The sequence below is a fragment of the Urocitellus parryii genome, chromosome 12 (genome assembly GCF_045843805.1).
Source record: "Urocitellus parryii isolate mUroPar1 chromosome 12, mUroPar1.hap1, whole genome shotgun sequence".
NCBI lineage: Eukaryota > Metazoa > Chordata > Mammalia > Rodentia > Sciuridae > Urocitellus > Urocitellus parryii.
In genome coordinates, this window is record NC_135542.1 from 38,762,690 (window position 1) to 38,787,881 (window position 25,192).

A 25,192-nucleotide genomic window follows, 5' to 3' on the forward strand; every position below is an offset into this window, starting at 1 on the left:
TTATCAAAATAACAATTATCCCCAAATTGATCAATGTATTCGCTATCTAAATCCTAAGGTTCCCCCCAATCCCAGAAAGCTAATCCTAAAATTTACCTGGAAATACACAGAACCCAGAAAAGCCAAAACAATCCTGAGTCAGAACTAAATAGGAGGACTTACAGTTTCCAATTTCAAAACTCACTACAAAACTACAGTAATAAAGACAGTATTAGTACTGATGTAAGAATCAACATATAGACCAATAAAACAAAACAGTCCAGAAGTAAATCCCTATAATTTATGGTTAATTAAGATTTTCTGACAAAGGTGACAGAGGCAGTTTAGTGGTAAAAGTGTTATGGTTTGGATATGAGGTGTCCCCCAAAAGCTCCTGTTAATGTAGCAATGTTTGGAGGTGAGATGATTGGATTGTGAGAGCTATAACCCAGTTAACCCATCCTAGTTTGAGTGAACTGGGTGGTGATTGCAAGAAGGCAAGGTGCAGCTAGAGAAGGTGGATCACTGGGGGTATGCCCTGGAAAATTGCTTCTTCCATGGGATCCCTTCCTCATCCTCTCTCTCCAACCTTGCCTGACCTTGCCTTGAGCTCAGCAGCCTACCCACAGGGTCCTAACCCCATCATGTGTTGCCTCACCTTGGGCCCGAAGCAATGAAATCAGCCCTCTATGGGCTGAGACCTCTAAAACCATGAGCCCCAAATAAAAATTTCCTCCTGTGAGTTGTTCTTGTTAGATGTTCTGGTCATAGAAACACAAAAAATGACAACAGAAATTGGTACTCAGAACTAGGGTCACTGATGTGACTAACCTGACCGTGTGGTTAAAAAATCTTTGGAGGACTGGAGTTGTGGCTCAGTGGTAAGAGTACTTGCCTAGCATGTGTGAGGGTTTGATTCTCAGCACTGCATATAAATAAATGAATAAAATAAAGGTTCATCAACATCTAAAAAATATTTTTAAAAAATCTTTGTAGATGGTTTGTGGGAGGAATTTTCACAAGTTTAGAGATATAGACTGGAAAAGCTTTAGAATGTTGTAAAAGGAGCTTTATGGTGATTCTGGTGGGACCTCAGAAGACCAGAATGCCCGCAGGAATGCAGACTGTGCTCATGAGATTTTCAAGGGATATGAGGACTTTCCTGGGAATTGGCCAAGAAGTCACTCATATTATATTCTGCAAAGAATTTACACATGTACTAAGACTTTATGTGAGGCTAAATTTAAAAATGATGGACTAGGTGGGCACAGTGGTACATGCCTATAATCCCAGCTACTCTGTAGGCTGAGGCAGGAGAAATGCAAGTTCAAGGCCAGCCTCAGCAACTTAACAAGGGCCTCAGCAACTTACTAAGACTCCATCTCAAAATAAAAAGTACTGGGAATGTAGCTCAGTGGCAAAGCACCTCTAGATTCAATCCTCAGTACTAAACAACAATAACAGCAAAAGAACAACAATAACAATGAAAAGTATACTAAAGATATCAGTTGCAAAAGGTAGCATATTTACAATTCTATTCATTTAAAACATCTAGATGGTATATGTCTAGAAAAGGTTGCCTGGGATGAGCGGGTAATAGGGTAAATGGGCATGAAATCATTTGAGAAGGTAGAAATGTTCTATAACCAGATTGTAGTGATAGTTGTACCACTCTAAAATTAAAAAAAAAAAAACTGAATAGTTTACTTAGGTGAATTTTATGGTATCAAATTGTATCTCAATAAGTTTAATAAAATTATTCTAAAAAACTTAAATATACATGTTAAGATGGAAAACATGGCTACTAGAACAACAGAAAAGAATCACATATTTTCCATCAGAGTAAAGGCAATTCTAAATCTACCCTAATACAGCTTAAAAACAATCCTTCAAAAAGTCAGGTCGACCCACAAGTAAGTTAACAATATTGCTTTATATATAAGGGAACAAAACTGGAGTCAACTAAATGCCCATCAACAACTAAAGGAATAAACAAATTGTCATTTAGCCTTACAATGAAGTACTATTCAGTAATTACCAGGAATGAGCCATTGATATTACATTACATTGTTACATTACATTACATATTACGTTACATTACAAAATCTCAAAACAATTTGTGAGTAAAAGAAAAAAGATGAGAAGCAATCAGTGACCTGAGAAACAAAATATAACTATTCAAAATGAAGCATGGAAGGAAAAAGAATTATTTATCATGGAACAAAATCAAGCAGATCATATATGTATAACCAGTCTCAAAAGGGGGCCATAGGGCAGAAGTTTCAGGAGAGAGAAAAAAATATTTGAAGAAATGATGGCCCAAATGTTCCCAAATTTGATGAAATCTATAAACCCATAATTTAAAGAAGCTTAACCTTGGGCTGGAAATGTAACTAAGTGGTAGAATGTTTGCCTGGCACAAAGGAGTCCGTGAGTATGATCCCTAGCACCATTTAAAAAAGAAAAATTCTATCAATACTAAGTAAGTTAAACAAGTTAATTAAAACACTATGGTACTGGTGGAGGCAGGACTAGACAAAACAAATGAATGAAAAAGAAAACCCCAAAATAGACCCATACACATCTGGACAATTGAATTGCAACACAAGGAGGCAATGCATACCAGTGAGAGGGAGGGTGGTTCAATATTTGATGTTGGAACAACTGGATAGCCACATGAAAACAAATTAAATTTAACCAAGTAACAACATCCTCTTAAAAAATTGGTTCCAGGTGCTACAGTCTGAAAGTCTGTATTGCTCCCAAATCATACGCAATCCTAACACTAAGGTACGGTAATACCTTAACAATAGTTTAATAATTACTGATATCATAAGACCAGCATCTTAAAAGTTATGGTTTTAGGAGGAGGGCCCTCTGGGTGGTGATTAGGTCCTGAGAATTCAGCTCTAAGCAAGGAGATTAGTTCCCTTTCCCCTTTAAAATACCCCCAGGGAGCTCACTGACCCCTTTCAGGCTTCTTTTGTGAGAACACAGCAGGAACATGCCATCTATGAGAAAATGGGCCCTGATCCATGATCAACTCTGCCAATTCCTTGATTGTGGACCTCCCAGTCTCTAGAACTTTGAGAAATAAATTTATGTTGTTTGTAAACTACCTACTTTACTATCTTCTATTTAGTAGTCTTAAAGGACTCAGACATGACAGACCAGTAGGCAAAAAATAAAAAGCCAAAAATTGTATCAGAATATCTTCATGATGTCATGGTAGGAAAATAATTTCTTAAATGAATATAAAATACCTTTAATCATAAAAGTTTTATTAAATTGCACTGTACTGCATTAAAAATTTATAAAAATACACTATAAAAGGAGCCAATGGCAAGCTACTCATAAGGTATCAGAGCTCAAAAGGTGAAGGAGGAGCATTTGTACATAAGGATGGCTGCCATGGATATCAAGTATCAAGGCTCAAGTGGTGAGAAGGGCACCCAGGTAAGTGGCAGTCTAGTGGGGCATATAGAGCCCAAAAGAGATGAGTTGAGGGAAGACAGAAAATGTTCAAAACTGAAAGAAAATACATGCGATGTAATTTGGAATCAGATTTTTCCAGGAAAGACATTATTGCGACAAGTGGTAAATTTGAGTGAGATCTGAGTATTAATTGTTAATGTACCAATGTTAATTTCCTCATTTCAAGGAATGTTGTGGCTATAAAGGAGACTGTCCATGCTTATTGGAAATAACAGTAAAGTATTGAGAGTGCCATGGACTGAATGTTTATGTTCAGTCCCCCAAATGTGTATGCTGAAACCCTAAATCCCAATGTGATGGAATGTGGGTAGAGATGGAGCCTTTGGGAGGTAATTACATTGTGAGTGAAGCCTCATAACAAGACTAGTGCTCTTATTAAAAAAAAAAAAAAAAATGAGTTTGCTTCCTTCTCTACTCTCTGCCAAGTAAAGACTCAAAGACGGGGTAGGGCAGCTGTCTGTAATTAGGAAGAGGGCTTCACCAAGCACCAGACCGTCCTGGCACCTGATCTTGGACTTTCAGTCTGCAGAACTGCAAAAAATGAATGTTTCTTGTTGCTGTTGTTGTTGAAGCCACCCAGTCAATGGGAATGTGTTATAGCAGCCTGAGAAAGGATGATAAAGTAGGAAGTCAGCAACCTAAGTATGAATGCTTCAGAAAAACAGTTCCTTCATACTTTCAGCCTTTCTATAAGTCTGACTGCAAACCCTCCCCAAAGAAAAAAGTCACAGTTAGGGGGAAGATATTTTTAACACATACACAGTAAAGGATTCATACCCAAAATAAATAAGAATTTCTACTAAAAAAATTTTTCTTAAGTGACAGATGTCCTAATGAGAAAACAAGCAAGAGACTTAAATGGCATTTCCCACAAGAGGACATTCAAATATTAAAAGGCTTTTTATTTTATTAGTGAAAGGGAAACTTAAACCACTGTGTTATGCCATGTCTCATGTACAAAATGACAAACAATTTTAAAATAGACGAGACCAAAAGAGTTGTCAAAAGGGTTGACAAAAGAATGTGGCAAAGGAAACTTAAAACTGAAATTGCCACAAACATACTAAAGAATACTTGGCCCCACAGACTAAGACTAATGGTAAGCGTTTAGAAATGCCATTCTAGGAATACACCTAACAGAAATAAGCCATAAGAATATGGATGATTACATTATTTTAGTAAACAAAATTTTGAAAATAAACAACCAAATTATGACATATGCATGGAGCAGAATAAAATATAGCAATGCAATTAATATACTGTAACATTGACGGAAAATGATATATGTGGAGCTGAACCAAAAAAGATCTATTCAATGATTTCACTGATATAAAGTTCAATGAACAGAGAAAGTACAGCTACTGTGGCTGGTTAAATTTGGGGGCAAACTGGTAGGAACAAGAAGAGTGGCTCCCAGGAGGACAAGTGGAGGTGGTAACCGGAAGAGAATACTCTGGACTTCTGGGTGCTGGAAATGTGTATTTCTGGACATGGTAGTTAAGACTCAGGTATTTATTTTTGTGAAAAGCCACTCTGACATTTGTTTGATGCACTTCTGTGAACTGATCTCACAAAGCTTTTTTTTAAGTTGTAATAAGATTAAAGCAGAGCTCAAAGGAAAATTTATAACTTCAAATGAGTTTACATATATTTCTCATTATCTTTTCCTTTTTCAATATTTAAGCAAAAAGAGGTATTAGAACTGGAAATCAAAAACTGACAGTAAGTTAGGCAGATAACTAAAGAAACTAGAAAACTTAAAAAAAATGAAAGGGAAGAAAAATAAAAAAAAAAGCAGAAAAACTTTATTAAAAAAACCTGTTCTGGTTGCGCATATTTTGTAAACAGAACCAAAAAAATTGTTAAGATAATTTACATAATTTGCAAGCTTATTTAATAGAAAAGTGAAAGACAGATATAGTCACATAAAGTACAAAAAGACTCAAGAAATAAAAACTCTGAATCAGTCAATCACAATAGAAATTAAAAAGCTAGTAGAGGAGGAAGGGAGAAAGGGAGATGGTACAAGGAGAAATACTAATTTCAGGACAGCAGCAATCTCTCAAAAAGGAGAAGAGAAAAAAAAACAGGTAGAAGAACAAAAGTATTTAATTTACTACTTTAAAATTAAAAGAGTAAAATGAATTATGAGAAAATGTTTTAAATTTGTCAAATCCAACAGCAAGCAGGGAAAGCCATCTACGAATGATTAATTAATTAAATTGTGTTTGAGTACACAAAGAAAAAGAAAAATATCTAGAGAAAACTATCTTAAGAACTATTAGTCAATAGTTCCTTTAAAAGATTTAAGGATAGTGAGAGCAGTATCAAGTCAGTTTAAAAATAAGGCAAAGAATTTGAGTGGTTTTCCTTGACTCTTGAGGAGCCACAGAGGTTACTGATAGATACTATGCAGTAGTTAGTGTTTATTTGAGGAATCAGGGCAAATGCTGGAGTAAATAATTTGCACCTCTGAATAGTCTGCACAGAAAGAATATTTTCAAAGAATCTAAGAAAACACTGATTCAATACAACCTGAACAGATGGTGATAAAAATATATGTGGCACAGAAAAAGATTTAGTTGGACAAATTTAAAAAGTCTGTGATAATGTAAGATGTTTAAAGTCTGTAATATTTATTAATAGGCACCCAATGGGAAACTTTAAGTCTCTTTTTTTTTATATAATATTTATTTTTAGTTCTCAGCGGACACAACATCTTTGTTGGTATGTGGTGCTGAGGATCGAACCCGGGCCGCACGCATGACAGGTGAGCACACTACCGGTTGAGCCACATCCCCAGCCCTAAGTCTCTTGTTAATAAATGATTGGTGTCAATTGCTCTCCTGGACTTCATCAGTTTTATAAATTTTTGCCAGAATTAGAAGTGAATATCCTCAATTCCATATAGCAGTGGTGAAATTTTACTGCAATTATTTGAGCTCAGAGTTGAGACTGAATTGAGACTGAAATTTGAACAACCACTGTATCCAACACTAAAAGGTGTTGGAAATTAGTCTTTGCTACAAACTAATAAGTTTTCACAATATGACCTAAAATTATGCTTATACATAGAACTTATACTGTATATAGTCATTTTGATGGTAATTAACCTCAAGCTGCTTTATATACTTTTCCTGCTATCAAAAGTTAAAAACAACATCTCCATTCCTATATAAAATCCACAGATGCACCTTCTGAGCTCAGACTAGTACAAGTAGAAGTGCTTGATCTGTAATGTAATGACCTTGCCAAATGGCAGAGATCAAGAAAGGTATTTAAAAGAATTCTAAAAATGTCTTCTTCAAGTGACAAATATGTTTAATCAAAATCACATGCTCAGTCGAGTGCAGTGACACATGCCTATAATCCCAGCTGCTCCGGAGGCTGAGACAGGAGGATTTCAAGTTCAAAAGCCAGACTCAGCAACTTAGCGAGGCACTAAAAAACTCAGTGAGACCCTTGTCTTTAAATAAGTAAAATACAAAATAGGGCTGGGGATGTGGTTCAGTGGTTGAATGCCCGTGATCCAAAAAAAAAAAAAAAAAAAAATCATATGCTCAAGGTCAACATTAACAGTCATAAATAATGATATCATTAAAATGATACTTTATTATTGTATTCCTTCAAAAACATATACATTTACTCTAAATAATAAGAAAAACATCAGACAAATTTAAATAGAGAAATATTCACTCCCTACAATATACCTGACAAATACTCTTCAAAACTATCAAGGTCATCAAAAATAAGAAATTTATGAGAGACTGTCACAGCTAAGAGGCTGAGTAAGATATGACAACTAAAAGTAACATGGTTATTCTGGATGGGTACTGGAACAGAAAAAGCACATTAGTTAAAAAGTAAGAAAATCTGAATAAATTATAGTCCTTAGTAAATAATAATGTACCGCTACTGGTTTATACATTTATAAGAGGACAAAGGCAACTAACTACACAGGGGGTAGATGTGAACTCTTATATTATCTGCTCAATTTTTCTGTAAATCAAAAAGGGCTGGGATTGTTGTTCAGTGGTGACTCAGTATGATTCGCCTAGCATGTGTGAGGCACTGGGTTTGACTCTCAGCACCACATAAAAATAAATTAAGGCATTGTGTCCATCTACAATGAAAAAAATATTTTTCTACAAAAGTGTCTTTGGAATAAAACCTAGTATAAAAAATAACCACATGGTGGTTATGAAAAGACTTTTCTTTTTTTGGTAATGGGGACTGAACCCAGAGGAACTTTACTACTAACGCCATGTCCAAAGCCCTATTTTTTTTTTTAATTTTTTATTTGAGACAGGTTCTTGCTAAGTTGTCAAGCCTGGTGTCAAATTTGTGATCCTCCTACCTCAGCCTCCCAAGTCTCTGGGATTACAGGTATGTGCCACCACACCCTGATGAAAAGATATTTTCAAAGACAAATGCATAAAACCTCCTTATACGTAAACCTTAACAATGAACACATACAATCAGTTTTGATGACAAAAAACACCAATTGTGAACCTCAATTGAGGAAAAGTTCTCATTCCCAGGAAAAAATTCCCGTCCAATCATTAGTGTACCTCTATTTTTAAAAATTATATTTATTATTATTTCTTGAATTTAAAAAAATCTATAAAACTTTGTTTTCTTATTGTAGAAGAATTCATATAATGTCTTCAATCTTGCCTCTTGGGCTGCAAAGCCTAAAATATTTGCCATCTGGCCTCTTACAAAAATATTTGCCAATTCCTGGTAGAAGAAATGTTTCTACTTTAAGAAATGTTTAAAATTTATTATGATTTTTTTTTCACGATGAAAGGGATTAAACCCAAGGACTAGGCAAGCACTCTATCATTCAGCTATGTCCTCAAACCTATCATAATAAGTTTTTAAACTAAAAATGGCCAGGCATGGCAGTATACGCCTATAATCCCGGGACTTAGGAGGCAGAGGCAGGAGGTTCAAAGCCAATCTCAACAACTTAGCAAGGCTCTAAGCAACTCAGGAAAATCTTATCTCTAAATAAAATATAAAACAGGCTGGGGATGTGGCTCAGGGGTTAAGTGCCCCTGGGTTCAATCCCCAGTCCCCGCAAGCCCCACCCCCAAAAAAATCCTAAAATTGACAATATTAAATATATTTACATTTTTTTCTTCGCAAACAAGTTCAATCAAACCTTAGGGAATGAACAGTCTACATTTTATATAAATGGTACCAAAAAGAACAGGGAAAAAAATGGTTTGTTGGGGCTGAGGCTGTAGCTCAGTGGTAGAGCACCTCCTTCACACATGTGAGACACTGGGTTCTATACTCAGCACCACATAAAAATAAATAAAGATACTGTGTCCATCTACAACTAAAAATTAAAAAAAAAAAGGTGTCTTTCCCAACTACGTCTATTTGAGTAGTTTTGCTCTGATATGAAAAGCACCATGATCCATTGTTTGAAAAATTAAATGTCCAGTCTCCTTTATGCATACAGATAAAAAATTTCTTAACAAAATATTAGTAATAAAATTTAATAGCCTATTAAGAAAATATCACATTATAGTAGATAGCATTTACTTTAGAATTTATACTACTTTAAAGTCTTTTTACTTTTAGTGAATTATAATCACAGATAAACAACAACAGTAAATCTTAAAAGACACTGAAGGAAACATTTTAAATACTTTAAGAAAACAATGGTAATCTAGGAAAGACCTGACCAGGCCTAATCATTTACCCATCTTAGAAAGCTTTAAATATCAGAAAGACCTGAACAGTAAACCCAAATAAAATTTAAAACAATAAAAAAGGACAAGGATGGGGGGGGAAAAAGAACTATTGTTCAACACTACCTAGAAAAACTTAGCCAATGCCATTTTATTGTGTATTTTGTAATAACTACTTATTAAAATAAAGAGCTTTCTTATGTATAAATTCTTCTAAACCTACTTGGAAAGGTAAAAAATGTGGCTTCACTGAAGATCAGGCTTTATATGAAGAGATATACTATATTGTTAAAAGAAGACTAATCCAAAATAATCAAAATAAAAAAGTACCAATTAAAACAATGTAAGTCAAAATCCATTTTGTTCAGCTAATTCTAACTTCACAGAGAAATTTTTTAAGAATTGTTACATATTATTTGTTGTTTTGGGAGGTGTAAGTAAATGTTAATGGGGAAGGGAAATTGTCAAACAGCAGCAAATGAAGGGTGAATAAGGAAACTTCCTACTTCCACAATATGCAATACATTTCAATTTTTGACTCCCCACCCAAAAATATGAAGTGCTTTCCCACTCAATCTATTACTTCTGGATTCCTGCTAAAGAGTGATATGGTTAAGTGTATGAAAAAATTGCTGCTGAAAAAAAATTTCCCCCCCTTTTTGGCAGTACTGGGGATCAAACCCAGGGCCTCATGCATGCTTGGCAAGTGCTATACCACTAAGCCACCTGCAGCCCTCTGGAAAAATATTTTTAAAGTAAAACATTAAGAAGAGACTTATCCTATCAGATATCAAACTATTTGAAAAACTACAGAAATTAAAAAAATGTGATTTTAGCACAGGAACAATTAACAAATCGATGTAACAAAACAGAGCTTCAAAGAGAAATTCATGTATATATGGTGATTTAATCTGTAACATACAAACTATTCCATTCATTTCTTGGGGAAAAGGAACTTTTCAATAAATGATGATGGAAAAACTGGCTAACCATTTAGAAAACAACAAATCATATTTCATATAAAAATTATTTTCTGATAACACAGAAATAGATTTCTCTACAAAAATTAAAATATAAAAAAATTAAAGAATATACCTTATCTCAAAATTAAAAGGGCTTGGGAACATAGCCCAGTGTTAAAGTTCACCTGTGTTCTATCCCCAGTACCAAAAAAAAAAAAAGAAGAAGAAAAGAAAGTATAGAACATTATTTTTATAATCCTGGGGATGGGGAAGGTATTGCTCAACAATTGAAATGTAAAATCTACAGATTTTACTACATCTAAATTTAAAACTTCCATAAGCAACAGGCAAGTAATAGTCAAGAAAGCGTATTTCCAATATATACAACAAAGGATTAATACCTAGGATCTATTAACATTAGCAAATGAATTAAAAACAAGTTAATTTTCTAATGTTAGAAAAATGTGACATGCAATGTGTAAGGAGTATAAGTTACTAATAATAGTAAATATGCTGAATCTTGCAAGTAACAGGGCAATGTAATGAACACAATAACATCTTTTTTTCAAGCAAGCAACTGACAGTTTAAAACAAGTACAATATTTAGTATTTGCTTAAAATGTGGTAGAAGAAAACTTTTTATGCAATTAGCAGTAATATAAGCTTACTAAAAAAAATTTTTAGATAGGCAAAGTGGCATATGCCTGTAATCCCAGAGACTAAGGAGGCTGAGGTAGAAGGATCATAAATTCAAAGCCAATCTCAGCAACTCAGCAAAGCCCTAAGCAACTCAGAAAGGCTCTTGTCTCAAAATAAAAAATAAAAAGGGATGTTGGTGAGTAAGCACCCCTGGGTTCAATCTGCAGTAACACAACAACAAACATAAAACAACTTGCTTTGTTTATGAAGTAATCTGGTCCTTTCGATCAAATGTCAAAGGTGCATACTATGTGACCTATGAATTCCAATGCTAGGACCCTATTTGTGTGTGTGTGTGTGTGTGTGTGTGTGTGTGTGTGTGTGTGTGTGGGAAAGGGGCACCAAGGATTGAACTCAGGGAGCACTCAACCACTGAGCCACATCTCCAACCCCATTTTGTATTTTTATTTAGGGACAAGGTCTCACTGATTTGCTTAGCAGCTTGCTTTTGCTGAGGCTGGCTTTGAACTCACCATTCTGTCTCAGCCTCCCGAGCCACTGGGATTACAGGCATACACCACCGAACCCAGCTTCTGACAGGACCCTATTCTAAAGAAATAGTCATGAAATATTTATATACAACAGACAGATGGACAAGCATAGCTAATTCCATATCATGGGCAGAATTCATAAGTCTGGAACACCCTGTTTCACCAGACAGAAAAGCAAACTATTAAAAACACCTAAGGCTCTGTCAAAAGGTCTCAGGAACCAATTTAAATATGATTACACTGGCCAAAGGTGTCATAACATAAGCTTAAACAAGGTGTTCAGAGGACTAAAATATATTAACTACATTTTTTAGGTCCATGCATTCAAACTGATTCCACCCTCCCCCCCCCCGAAACTGGTCACCCTTAAGAGATAAAAAGAAAACTATGTCCTTCCTTTTTGGAAACTGGTAAATATAGGGAAATAATAAAGTTTTTGTCCTTCCAATGTGAATTATATCATGGAGTAACCAACTAGTAAATGGGGGAATATCTTTCTTTATAGAAACATTCCAGTCACTACAATTAAGGAGGAATGATGAAATTGAAACATCACCATTTTACAATCCTTAAAAGGTCAAGACACTGATCAAAAATAGTTATGATAACACAGGATAATCAGACATTGGCCTCCTGAAAGAAGAAAAATACTGCCTATGAAATAGCCTCCTAAAAATAAAATCTGAATCCAATCAAACCCTTTACTCTATCAATTTACAAAAATGCAAATGAGAGAGAAGCATGTTGAACTATATCACAAGGACAAAATTATCAAAATCCAGGTTTTCAACCTGGGGACAAAAAAACTATCAAAGAACAGGAATACTATAGCTTGAGAGACAAAAGGTAAAAGATATACCTAAATTTAAAAAGTTTTTTAAAGGGAAAAAAAAAATCAAGGGAGAGAAATGAATTACACTAGACGGGGTAGAGAGAGAAGATGGGAGAGGAGGGGAGGGGGGGATAGTAGAGGATAGGAAAGATAGCAGAATACAACAGTCACTAGTATGGCAATATGTAAAAACGTGGAAGTGTAACTGATGTGATTCTGCAACCTGTATACGGGGTAAAAATGGGAGTTCATAAACCACTTGAATCAAATGTATGAAATATGATATGTCAAGAGCTGTGTAATGTTTTGAACAACCAATTAAAAAAAAGTTTTTTAAATACCAAAAACTGGGTGGGAATTTAGCTCAGTAGTAGAGTGCTTGCCTTACATGTCTGAGATCCTAGATTTTATTTCCCCCGGCACTACAAAAAAAAAAAAAAAAAAAGACAAAAACTAAAATATTGTACATAGAGTACACATTTGGGGGATAAAACTGGAAAAGAAAGCAAGGAAGAGCTTACCATAAAAAGAGTTACGACAAAATAAGGACACTAGAAAAATACTAGTATCCTTAGAAAAACAGAACAAACTAGATACACAGTTTAAAGAATAAAAAGTACTCTCTATCAGCAAAAGAATAAGATTTTTAAATGTGCCAATATACATCTGTTGAATTTTTAAAAATCACACTAAAAACATATATGTAAGAAATATAGATGGACCAAAGAGTTATATGGCAGCATAATTTATGTAAGAAAAATGAAAAGAGTTACTTTCAGCAAACATAGTACACCAACAAATCATGGGACCATTTGTACAATTAAATACTGAATAGTCATTAAAAAATAAGAGCTGAGATTTGGAAAGCTATTTGAAATAATCCATTGAAACTGATTATATGTACACTCTTTGATCCATCAATTTCTCTGCAAGGTAGATCACCTAAAAGGAATGTGTGAACTTAGTCACCAAAAGCCACATGAAAGAAAATTCATAGCAGCATTATTCAAAACAGTCCAAAAAAAAAAAAAAACCCAAAATAAAAATAATTCAAATGTCCATTAAGTGATGAATGAAGAAAATGTGGTATAACCAGACAACAGTACATAACTCAGCCAGAAAGGAACAAAGTGCTAATATATGTTATAATATGAATGAATGTTTAAAGATGTCACAAATACCATATCATATGATCCCATTTATGTAATGTCATGGTTTGGGTCTCAAATGTCCCCCAAAGGCTCATGTGTTGAAGGCTTGATCCCCAATGCAGCACTGTTTAAAGGAGGGGCTTCAGATAGGTACTTGGATCATGAGGGCTCTGATATCATCAATGCATTAATCCACTAATGATAAATAGCTTAGTGGGCTATCTGGCAGGAGGAAGTAGGAACTTTTAAGAAGACGGGCCTAGTTAAAGGAAATAAATCAGTAGGGACCTACTTAAGGGTCCCCAGACCCATTCTCTTTCTGTCTCTGCTTCCTGGTTGCCATAAAGTGAGCAGCTCTGCCCCACAACACACTCCCAATCATGATGTTCTGCCTTATCACAAGCCCAGAAAAAAACAGTCAAGTGACCATGGATTGAAACCTTTGATGCATTAAAATTTTCCTCCTTTTAAGTTAATTCTCTCAGGTATTTGTCACAGCAATGGAAAGTTAACTAGCAAATATGAAATATCCAGAAAAGGTAAATCCATAGAGACATTAGTAGTTGACAAGGGCTGGGTCAGAGAGATTTGAGAAATAACTGCCAAATGATTCAGAGTTTCCTTTGAGGATAACAACAACATTCTAGAATTAGGCAGTGGTAGTGATTAAACAACTCTGTGAATATATTTTTGAAAATGTGAGTAATGAAATTAATAAATAAAAATAGGTCAGTCCCTTTGGCAAGTTTCCCCCCAAATTAAAACGTTTCATACATGTAAGTATAATGTTGCATGGCATATTAGTTAAAAAGAGAGAGAAACACATGAATACCACAGTCATAATCTGAATTACTTTTTCAATTGTACTATGTTTTTACTGTTGATTTGCTTTTGCAGATTCTTTCAACTATTGAGAGATCCTTTCTTTCTCAATTACACTTCATAAGGATCCACCTAACAGAATTAAAGATCAAAAGATAGCAATATATGAAATAATATCTGGAAATAGCAATGAATATATGACTATAAAAGCAATTTAAAGCTAAACATGGAACAAATAATATTTTATACTCATTCTTTAGTCAAGTAAATTATTGTGATACATAATTTGAAACAAAATTTTTAGTTTTAGCTGCACATACTAGAATTTCTAATAACTGGCTACATATAATCAACAAAATAAAGAGGAGGGGGAGATTAAGACTAAATATTAAAAACAAAAAAACAAGAGTAATGAGGTTTCAAATGCCATAGTCACAAGCCAGGTGAGGTCGCACACACCTGAAATCCCAGGAACTCAGAAGGCTGAAGTAGGAGGACCACAGGTTCAAAGCCAAGCCTCAGCAACTTAGTGAGGCCCTATGCAACTTAGTAAGACCTTGTCTCAAAATAAAATATAGAAAGGACTGGAGATATAGCTCAGCATCCCTGGGCTTAATCCCCAGTACCATAAAAAAATAAAAATAAAAAGACAAAGTCACTAATATGGCATTTTTTTTTTAAACCTCACAGTGCCTTCCACAAGCAAGGTATCAAACTCCCAAGATCATTTGAATTTTCTGAACATGCAGTGACATGTGCCTAATCTTACTCATGGCACTTGTTCAAAAATGTGTGTGGATTTAGATATGTATTACAATCTTTAAGAGAAGTAAAACTGGTGCAAAACAGAACCAAAAATTTCTTAACCCATGTTCAAATAAGATGCAGAATCAGGAGTGCTAATACTATCTTAAATTATAGGCAATATACAAAGGACTGTAGGAGAATTTCTAATTGTTTAAGTAATTTTTTTCCTGAGATAGGCTAATTAATGTAATAACAATTTCTAAATGATATTAATATGTATATATCCTTCCAAATGATTCAATGAATTTACTATATTTCTATGATGTAAACCACAAGAAAAGGTAGGCAGGAGTAATGACATGTTGATGATCAAGCTAAATTCTTTACAGAAGAGAGTTAAAAAGGAAAAAGTTGCAAGTAATACTTCCATTCATTCATCAATTTTAAGTGATTATTACATGTGTCTATACAGATACTGTTCAGGAACATTAAACAAGCATATTGACTCACTGAAAACAACTGCATTATTACTATGTAAGTGAGACCAAGGACTTTCAGCACATGAACTCTTATGAATAATAGCACTTAAAAAAATAAAATAAACTGTAAAAAGTTAGTATGCTTACCTGAACCACCCAGGGACTATTGGCAAAGGCCATAATATCTCTTTCTTCCCAGAAGAAAGCAGAATCTGATCTTTTTATCATTTCAAACTTGCTAAGAAGCTTCATAGCATAAACCTTCTGTGATGCCTTATGACGAACCTGTGGAATTTTTAATCATAAAAATTATAAATAATTTTATGAGGAGAGTAAATAGATTATACTATAATCCTACTGTTAGTGACTTCTGCTGCAAAATAAATTGATCCTTAACTTTTTCTTTTTTTTTGGATCCTTAACTATTAAAAAGTAAAAGCATATTCAACATAAAGGAGAAAATTTACAACAGCCTAAATATTTCATGAAACAGATAATTTTCAACATTGAGTTCAATATACCAGTATCTCACTTCTTCTAAATAAAGCTAAATTCATGAACTTTAATTCTCTTGTGTTAATCAGTCAATTTTTGGTGGGGGAGGAAGGGTTACCGGGATTGAACTTAGGGGCACTTAAGCACTGAGCCACATCCCCAGCCCTATTTTTTTTCTGTATTTTATTTAGAGACAGGGTCTCACTGAGTTGCTTAGCGCCTTGCCATTACTGAGGCTGGCTTTGAACTTGTGATCTTCCTGTCTCAGCCTCTCAAGCCTCTGGGATTATAGGCATGAGCCACTGTGCCCAGCAATCAGCCAATTTCAAGAATAAGATATTGTTAAATAAAAACATCCAAGATAAGTCACTGGGGAAAACATTTATTTGTATTTGAAACATCCATGTGTACATCCTTCACTATCAGAACTTAAGTGAATCTAATAGATTTAGATATCTAAGAATAGCTGTGATTTTATTAATCCATCCTTATTTCTTTCTAGGTACCCTATTTAAAAGGTTAAAATATGGTTATTAGATCAATTTCTATCTTCCCTATTAAACTTTAAGTTCCACAAGGGCAAGAATGGTCTCTACTTTGGACTGCTCTTTTAATTCCCCAAACTTCCTTGCCACTGTAGTAGAGAGCAAATTATCTATTACAGAGTCAACAAATACTTAGTAAAGATTATAATAGTTAACCTTTATTGGAAAATTAATGATAAATAATTGCTAGCAGTTATAACTCAGTGTCTAACAGGACATCCAAAACTGAAAATCTCAAACTTCACCTTTGAATGTATTCCTCCCATAATACCTCCCAACCCCCCAATTTTGATAAATGGCAGCTTCCATCTTTTAGCTTGGACTAAAAAATTCTATCAGTCAATCATTTCAATTCTACCTCAAATTGTTTCAAAATCCAACCATCCACTAGTTTCAGAATCTACTAATGACTTCCATTGCTACAACCCTGGCCCAACATCTTTTATTTCACTTATCAACAAGTCTCAGCTAGGTTCCCTGCTGTCACTCAAACCTACAACCTAATGATCCCTCTGAAACATAAACCTCTTCTGAACCCTCCTCTGCTTAAAACCCCCTAAGAGGCTTTCCCTGTCATCTTTCCATGTGCTATTCCTTCTGCCTGCAACCATCCTCTAGTCACACTCAGTTCCTTACTTCCCTCAAATCCCCGTTCAAATGCTGCCCTCTCAGAAACACATGATCTGATGGAGCTTCTGAAACTTTCAACTTGCTGTTTCCCTCTGCTGCCAGCACTGCTTCCTATTTCATTCTCCCTTGCTTTTGCTCCGTTGCACTTATTAATCATCTTACATCCTTTTCTTAAAAAAAAAAAAAATAATAATAATAATTTGCACCTATCTCACAGCAAAATAATTTAACCCAATGAAAGCAAGGGCTTTTATGTTTTTTCACTGTTTAATCCCCCATGCCTAGTTAATGCCTGGCACATAACAACCTATTTTCTGAAAGAAGGAATTTATTGAGTACTTAGTAGGTGGCAGGCACCGTGGTTTTTCTTTTTCGGGCAGTTCTGAAGATTGAATTCGGGGTTGAATTCAGGGATTCACACATGCTAGACAAGCACTCTAACAATGAAGTACATACCCTTCCTTTTTAAAATTTTATTTTCTGATAGGGACTTACTAAATGCCCAGGCTGACCCTGAACTTGCAATCCTCTTGCCTCATCCTCAAGTAGGTAGAATTAATTACAAGGATATGTGACACCATGACCAGCTCACTACATATTCTGAAACATGTATTTTCTTATTTCATCTTAATAGACCCAATGAGGTAATATTCCCCTGTTTCAAGTGACAAATATAAGGCACAGAGAAGTTAACTTGCCTGATGGCATGAAGAATGAAGCATTAAGAATCTATATGCTATTTCTACATATGTAAGCCCAGTTTAGGATGATTTACCCCAAACATGGCCAGATTACATCTGCCAACACAGTATTCCAATCACTTTGTGCTCCTTTTCCCTCAGAAGTATGCCAGTTTTTGATCACCCTACTTTTTTTTTGGTTGGGGGGGAAGCTAGGAAGAAATTAAGCCTCTGACCATAGTCTTCAGGGTCCTAAATGATCTACTTATGCCCAACTTCCCAATTTACATCTTGCTATTTTCATCTTGTTGCTATTTCATACACCTTCTTTCAACTCCTGCAATATAACAAACTTTCTCTCAGGATCTTTACATGTACTATAGAAAGCATTAGAAAACCCATCAGTCCTGGCCTCCACCTCTCTCCCAAGTATACTAGCTCCTTAATCACCTTGTTGAAACAGAACTCCTCAAATGGTTTTCTGACCACAAAACAGAAAGTAGGAGCTCAGTGTTCTCTACTTCAGAACTCCATTTGTTTTCTTCCTAGTATATCCAAAATTATAATTTGTTTCTTTGTACTTATTCCCTATCTACCATATGACAATGTCAACTCACCAAGGGCAGGGATTATTTCATAATGTTTTGTTCTTCAATGTCTCCTCAGTGCCAAGTTCAGTGTCAGCATCAGCAATAAAAGACACTCACTAAATATTTGGTGAATTAATTAGTAACTTGATGTGACAGGTAGGACTAAATTTCCAGTTTAAATAAAGATTTAATATGTAATGTTTCTATTTACTGCTTGTCAAACACTATTCACATCTAGAATCAACATTATTGATAAAAATAAATGGAACACTTCTCTTCCCTAGAGGAGACAAGGAAGAACCATTTTACTTACAGATCAAATGCTACATAAAATGAATAAAATTTTAGAGAATCATTGTTTAATAAATCCAGTTTAATAGATAATAGTTAAATTATGTTTAATAGATAAAGTTTTCCCTCTAAGAACAGATAAGAAATTTTGTTACTTGGAAATAACAAATCACTAATGAAAAACACAGATAATCCTAGCAAGTCACACTATACACCACTATTTATCACCCAGAGTCATGCATTTCTGGCTGTGATGGAATGACTGGTACTAGTGAGCTCTTTCATTGTAAACAACCATCAAACATGAAATATGAAACAACAGTTTCCAGGCTTTGTAAAATAAACAGCACAGACTTTGGTCCCTAAGAGAAGAGAATATCGACAAGTCAACCACCCTATAATGTCCCAGAAACTACTTGAAATATCCCAACCAGCGAACAGCAAAGCACAGCAATCCTGCTGAGTCAAGGAAGCAGAGAGTTCAGAACAAATGAGGAATCTGGATTATGCCAGGGAGGAAATAAAGTAAAGTTAAGAGCTGTAAAAGAGGGAGATCAGATCCCTAGAAAGGATCAGCTACCTAGAGAGACAAAGTATCCCAGAGGATACCCCAACTGCTATGGGGTTGACAGCAGAATAGAAACACTGCAAGTTAAGCAACACTGGATTTCCAGTCAAACAAAATTGAAGAAACCCTGGTAATTACCTGGGCATCTAGGTGACACAGCTAAAGAAAGAACAATGCTCTTAAGTAGGGCCTATTCTAGCACTACCTAAAAAGGCTAATTGTAAACTTCTGAAGATCAAAAATATACAATTTGGGGGGGGGGGGCTGTGGTTGTGGCTCAGCAGTAGAACACTAGCCTAGCACATGTAAGGCCCTGGGTTTGATCCTCAGCATCACGTTAAAAAATAAATTAAAAAAATAAAGGTACAGTACCTTTGTGTCCAACTACAACTAAAACATAAATATTAAAAAAAATTTTAAAAAGATACAATTTGGAGGCTCAGTCCTACTGAGTTAAAAGAACTTGGTAAATACCATCATCTTTCTACACATCTAGTTTTATAAAGTATAAAACTAAGCCTGCACAAGTTAAGGGTAATCAGCAAGTAAATGAATACTAGGATGAAAACCAATACTCTTCAAAAAAAAGAAAATGCTCAAAGAAATAAAGAAAAATTTGTTAAAGAAATAAAGGACTATTAAAAAAAACAACTTGAAATTTTCTACATGAAAACTACAATAACTGAAATGAAATATTCACCAGAAGGGCATAACCATCAAACAGACTGGATATCAGTGATCTTGAGCACAAAGCAATCTGAAGAACAAAGACAAACTAAATATATGGAAGTAAGCAGACTTGGGGGGCTCAAGACAATTTTAAACAGTCTATATATGTGCATAAATGAATGGAGTAAACAATACAATTAAAAAACAGAAATTATCAACATTTAAAAAAAAAGTCCTAAATTTTTCCCCCTTTCATATTATTAGAGATTGAACCCAGCACCTTCGATATGCTAGGCAAGTGCTGTTCTATTAAGCTACTTCCCAACTCTTCTCTTCACATTTTTATATTGGGACAGCATCTCACTCAGTTAAGGTGTCCAGGCTGTGCCCCCAACTTGTTGTCTTCCAGCTTCAGACTCCCTACAGCTAGGATTTCAGGATCACCACACCTGGCTCCAAGTTTATACAGTTTAACTTTAAAACTAGAAAGGCCAAAAAATAAAAGGATGGAAGAAAATATACCATGAAAACAGCAAGAATAAGTTGGCTTTGAAATATAAGTAATAAAGAAACAAGGAGGGTAATTTGGACAAAATAGGTAATTCATCAGGAAGGCCTAACAATTCTAAATGTGTATATCTTTAATAAATAACCTTGACAATTCATGAAGCAAACACTAACAGAAGTGGGAGGGAAGGAGGGAGGGAGGGAGATCCCATTTTCAGTTAAAAATTTTAATCTTCCCATGTCAGTACTTGAAAGAACAAAAAGATAAAATATCCATAATGATATAAAGAAAATATACTCCAAAACGAAAAGTGCTTAATCAAATTTTAATTACAAGGGTTACTGGATTTAATTACAAAGGTTATTATAATACATTAAAGTGTTATCATTTCTCATTTTTAGATATTTTGAAACTAGAAGTATTTTGATACACTATAACTTCATGTGAAAAGAGGCCTAAATGCAAAGGGCCAACTAAGTGATAACAATATAACAGATTACAGTCATCTTCTATATTAAATTAGTAGGCTGGAATAGTGGCTCCCTTGATTTGTAGGGTCATCAAATTTATAGAATGCTGAAAATAAATGCAATGGAAAGCAATATGAAAACCCAGTAGGGGAGTAGATTAGGGGAGATCCTAGTCTTTAAACTAGAAATCTCTGCCACAGCAGATAGATTAGATTTTTTAAAAAAAAATTTGTAGTTGTAGACGAGAAGAATGTCTTATTTATTTTTATGTGGCACTAAGGATCAAACCCAGTGCCTTACGCATGCTAGGCAAGTGGTGTCACTGAACTACAGCCCCAGCCCTAGATGAGATTTTTAATTGCTTTTTATTGAATTAGATTATCTCAAAGCAAATGAATATTCCAATGATATTATTAAAAAGTGAAGATAAATGTTAACAATATTACTAAAAATTTATTACTAACAATAAATGTTGAGGTAATCCCTCTCCTATATATATATATTTACACCATTCTTCAAACTTTCACTTATTCTAACAACAAATCAAATTTTGAATTGTTTCCTAATTTTATTACAAAAAGCAAATCATAAAACACAAGTCAATTTATACAATATTATTATTTGTGGATGACAAAAATGGCACAAAGAATCTTGCTATAATGAATGGCTGTGAACAGAAGGTAAGCTGGTAGAAAAGTTAAAATTTAAAATAGCAACATTTACATGTAAGATAACTTAACAAACAAAAAACCTAGAAGGATTCAAATTCAAATAAACAAAAAGTTAGACATAACAGTCAAAAGATGAGTTCTGAATATGAGAAAAATGTTCATCATTTCACTTTTGGTGATGTGAAAATACTCTCCACTCTGTACTTGCTTAGCCCTCACCATTGTCTAACATACGAGATATGTGATATTTGCCTCACAAGTTCCTTCAGGAACAGAAAGCATTCACTGTGGACTGCCTAGAGGTTTGTACAGTGCTAAATAGTCTGATTCAACTGTCCAATATTGAACTTTCCATTCAGTAAATCATTGTCTATATCCATATGATATCTATAAAACTTTGAATATGAAAAGAATGTTTTGGCTAGATGGTATGATTCATCAGACCTGAATTTCACTTAAATTGCTTGGACAGGACAGTTATCAGCTCAAAATACAAAATGTGGGAACCACCAGCTTGTGGTCTTTCTTACAACTCTAATTTATGGAGAAAACATTAAGAGGCAATACTCTTCTTATTCATGCCAAATGTCTACACCATACCTTTAAAATTCATTAACAGTAATGTTATAAAGTACCACAATAAGTGCTGTTACTTTAGGAAAGCTGGTTTCCATTGATCTTCCTCTGAGGATGTCTCTTGAGTTATTCTATTATAATCTCCCTCAGCATCTCTTTAGATTCCCCTTTATTCTCCAACTCCTTCTCCTCTATTCAATATAGATGGATAGATACATGAACAAACAGTCAGATATAGTAGCTATTCATTATCATACTATGCATACTATGCATACGTTTAAAAACAGATGTCAACAAACCTAGGCAGAGTCCTAGATATTTTTTAACTATATGGTCACAGCTTGAGATCAACAGTAACAATGATGGAAATTTTTTATTTAGCAAAAGTGAAAAACATGGCAAATACAAAAATGCAGCATAATGAGAGGGCAGCCCTGAATGCTGAAAAAAAATAAAACAAAAGTGGAGACACTGAATAAGGCAAAAACAGGACTTACTAAAAAAATTACATATAAGGGATAAAGGAAAGAAATCAATTCTGATTCCCCTCTGGCTTTTGTTTGCTTGCTTGTTTGGCTTCAGCAACTAGTTTGATGCTGCAGCCATTTACTAAGTTGGGGAGTAAGAAAAGAAATAGGAGGAAGAACAGAGGAGATCGAGCACTTTAATTTCATGTTTTAAGCATCTATGACACATCTTAATAAGGATGTCAAATAAGTCACTGTGAGTATGAACTCAAGAGTGAAGTAGAAAGTTCTGAGTAATAGTTATAAATGCAGCCTATATATTGTATTTAAAGTCACAGGAATACATAAGCCCACCATGAAAGAGTATGCAAATAAAAGAAGTAAGAATGGCCACTGAGAACTACAATATTTTAAGGTAAGCTGAAGAATAAACCAGAAAGGAAACTGACAAGTCAGAATAGGTAAAACAGGGAAAAGTGATGCTTCAAGAAAAGAGAAAAAGATGGTCGTGACCACATACAAAGAGACTATGCACTGGAATCCTCTGCCTAAATTCAAATCTCAACTCTGCCATTCAGTAATTACATGAACTTCTGAAGATTATTTATGCTATCTGTGGAACTGAATTACCCCTTTTGCAAAATGGGCATCATGGTAATGATAATAATTTTTATCTAGAAAGACTTGTGAAAATTGGTAACTATACAAATTGCCCCCAATGTTGAAACTACTACAAAAACATGTGCTACCATTTATTGTGGATGTAAAAACCATAACTTACAGGGCTGGGGTTGCAGCTCAGTAGTAGAGCACTCATCTACCCATGTGCGAGGCACTGGCTTCAATCCTCAGCACGACATATAAATAAATAAATAAATGTACAACTACAACTAAAAAAACCCATAACCATGTATATGATTCTTTAATATAGATATACTTAACAAACACATATTTTACACATATCCTTAGAAATGGAAAAGTTAGCAAACTATGCATCAAACCAATAAACAATAGATATCTCAGCAATGGGTCTATAGGTTTATTTAAAAATATATAATATCGACTTACTCTCTCGTTATTTAACTATGAACAATACATTAAAAATTATTAACTTTAGAGGAGAATTAGCACTTATCTGATTTTTTCTAACTCCACAGGGAAAGATTTTTTACTTTCTTAGAATGAAAATAACTAGGATAAAATAATTTGACACTAAATAATTTGACACTAATTTTGAGACAGCCTCCAATTGCTTCTAGTCATCAAAGCAGTAAAAGGATAAATACCAACAGGCTGGTTACTGAAAACTGACAAGACTTTAATCTTGGCCTTCAGCTTCTAGAGTTTGTGAGAAAACAAATCCCTGTTGTTTTGGCCTTGCAGCCTGAAGTAGTGTTATGGCAGCCCTAGATGTACACTAATACATAGGTAAACATCTGAAAGTTAGAATAAGACTTCTGACTATTTAAAACCCACCTAAATCCATGACAAAGAAACTGACATCAGTATTAAAAGCTAGTATTTCCTGAGCTGTCAGTCACCACACGGCACTAGGTCTATACTAAGAACCACATGTGTATGACCTAATTTAGTCCTCACAAAAACATATTATAAAGTAAATTCTATTACTAATGCCACTTCAAGATGAGAAAAGTGCAGCTTTGATGACAGCAAATCAATATATCATGGAATGGAAACAAGAAACATAAGTAGTTGACTCTGGCTCCTTTCCACAGAACCAGAGTATTTTAATCAAAAATGTCTATTAAAAATTTATCATTATTACCTTAACTACAAAAAAAAAGAGTTTATTTAAACCAACAAGTTGGATTACTACTTTTAGTGTTTAATTAAACTCAACAAGCTTATAATATGTATTTTCATTGTGTCAAATACTATTCTAGATTTTTTTTTCCATATTTAACTCATTAATGGTCATAACAACCCATGAACTATATTCATATTAGTATCTTTATCTTAAAAATGAGGAAACTGAGTCACGGGGACTAAATAGTTGCCTAAGGCCATATGCTGATAGTTAATCAAGAAGTCTAACTATACAGTTCACTCTTAATCAGAATAATATACTGAATTCTATTTTTTTTCCGTAAAAATGAGATGTGGAAAAGATCCAAACAGAATAGGATACAAGAACAAAAAATGATTCATTTGATACATTTTTTTATTAAAAAATAAATTTACACCTTCTTTCTAGGTGAGGGAGAAAGTAAGCTAAGCAAATTTTGCCATCTTGGAATTATAGAACTTTTCAATCTGTTAAAAAAAAAATGCCTTTTCAGATGAGAAAATTTACCACCAAAGAAGTTAAATGATTTGACACTTCCCTGGCTTACAATTTCACATGCTGTTCTTGAGTTTCAACTCCCACCTCAACCTCATGTCTTCAAGTAGCTAACTCCTTTCTGTCTTAACTCAGATGTCACTTTCTCACAGTAAGACCTTCACTATGTCCTCAATCTCAATTAGGGACATCCTTCCATTATTCTTTCTCATAGTATCTAGATCTTTCTTTTCATAGTATTTACCACAGTATGAAACAATTTTACTTGCTTAATCTTCACCTCCTCCTAGAATCTCCACTTTGAAAAAGGTTATATGCTTAGAAACATGCACAGCTCCTAGGACACATGGACACTGAATATCTCCTGA

General features: G+C 34.3%; 1 protein-coding gene across 1 annotated transcript in view; it reads right to left on the bottom strand.

Moving 5' to 3' along the window:
* Rock2 (Rho associated coiled-coil containing protein kinase 2) overlaps positions 1 to 25,192 on the bottom strand; it is a 136,431-nt gene that overhangs the window by 51,410 nt on the left and 59,829 nt on the right. The window contains exon 4 of the mRNA XM_077791974.1: positions 15,510 to 15,647. Coding sequence (XP_077648100.1) covers positions 15,510 to 15,647 — 138 coding nt within the window. The remainder of the gene's footprint in view (positions 1 to 15,509; positions 15,648 to 25,192) is intronic.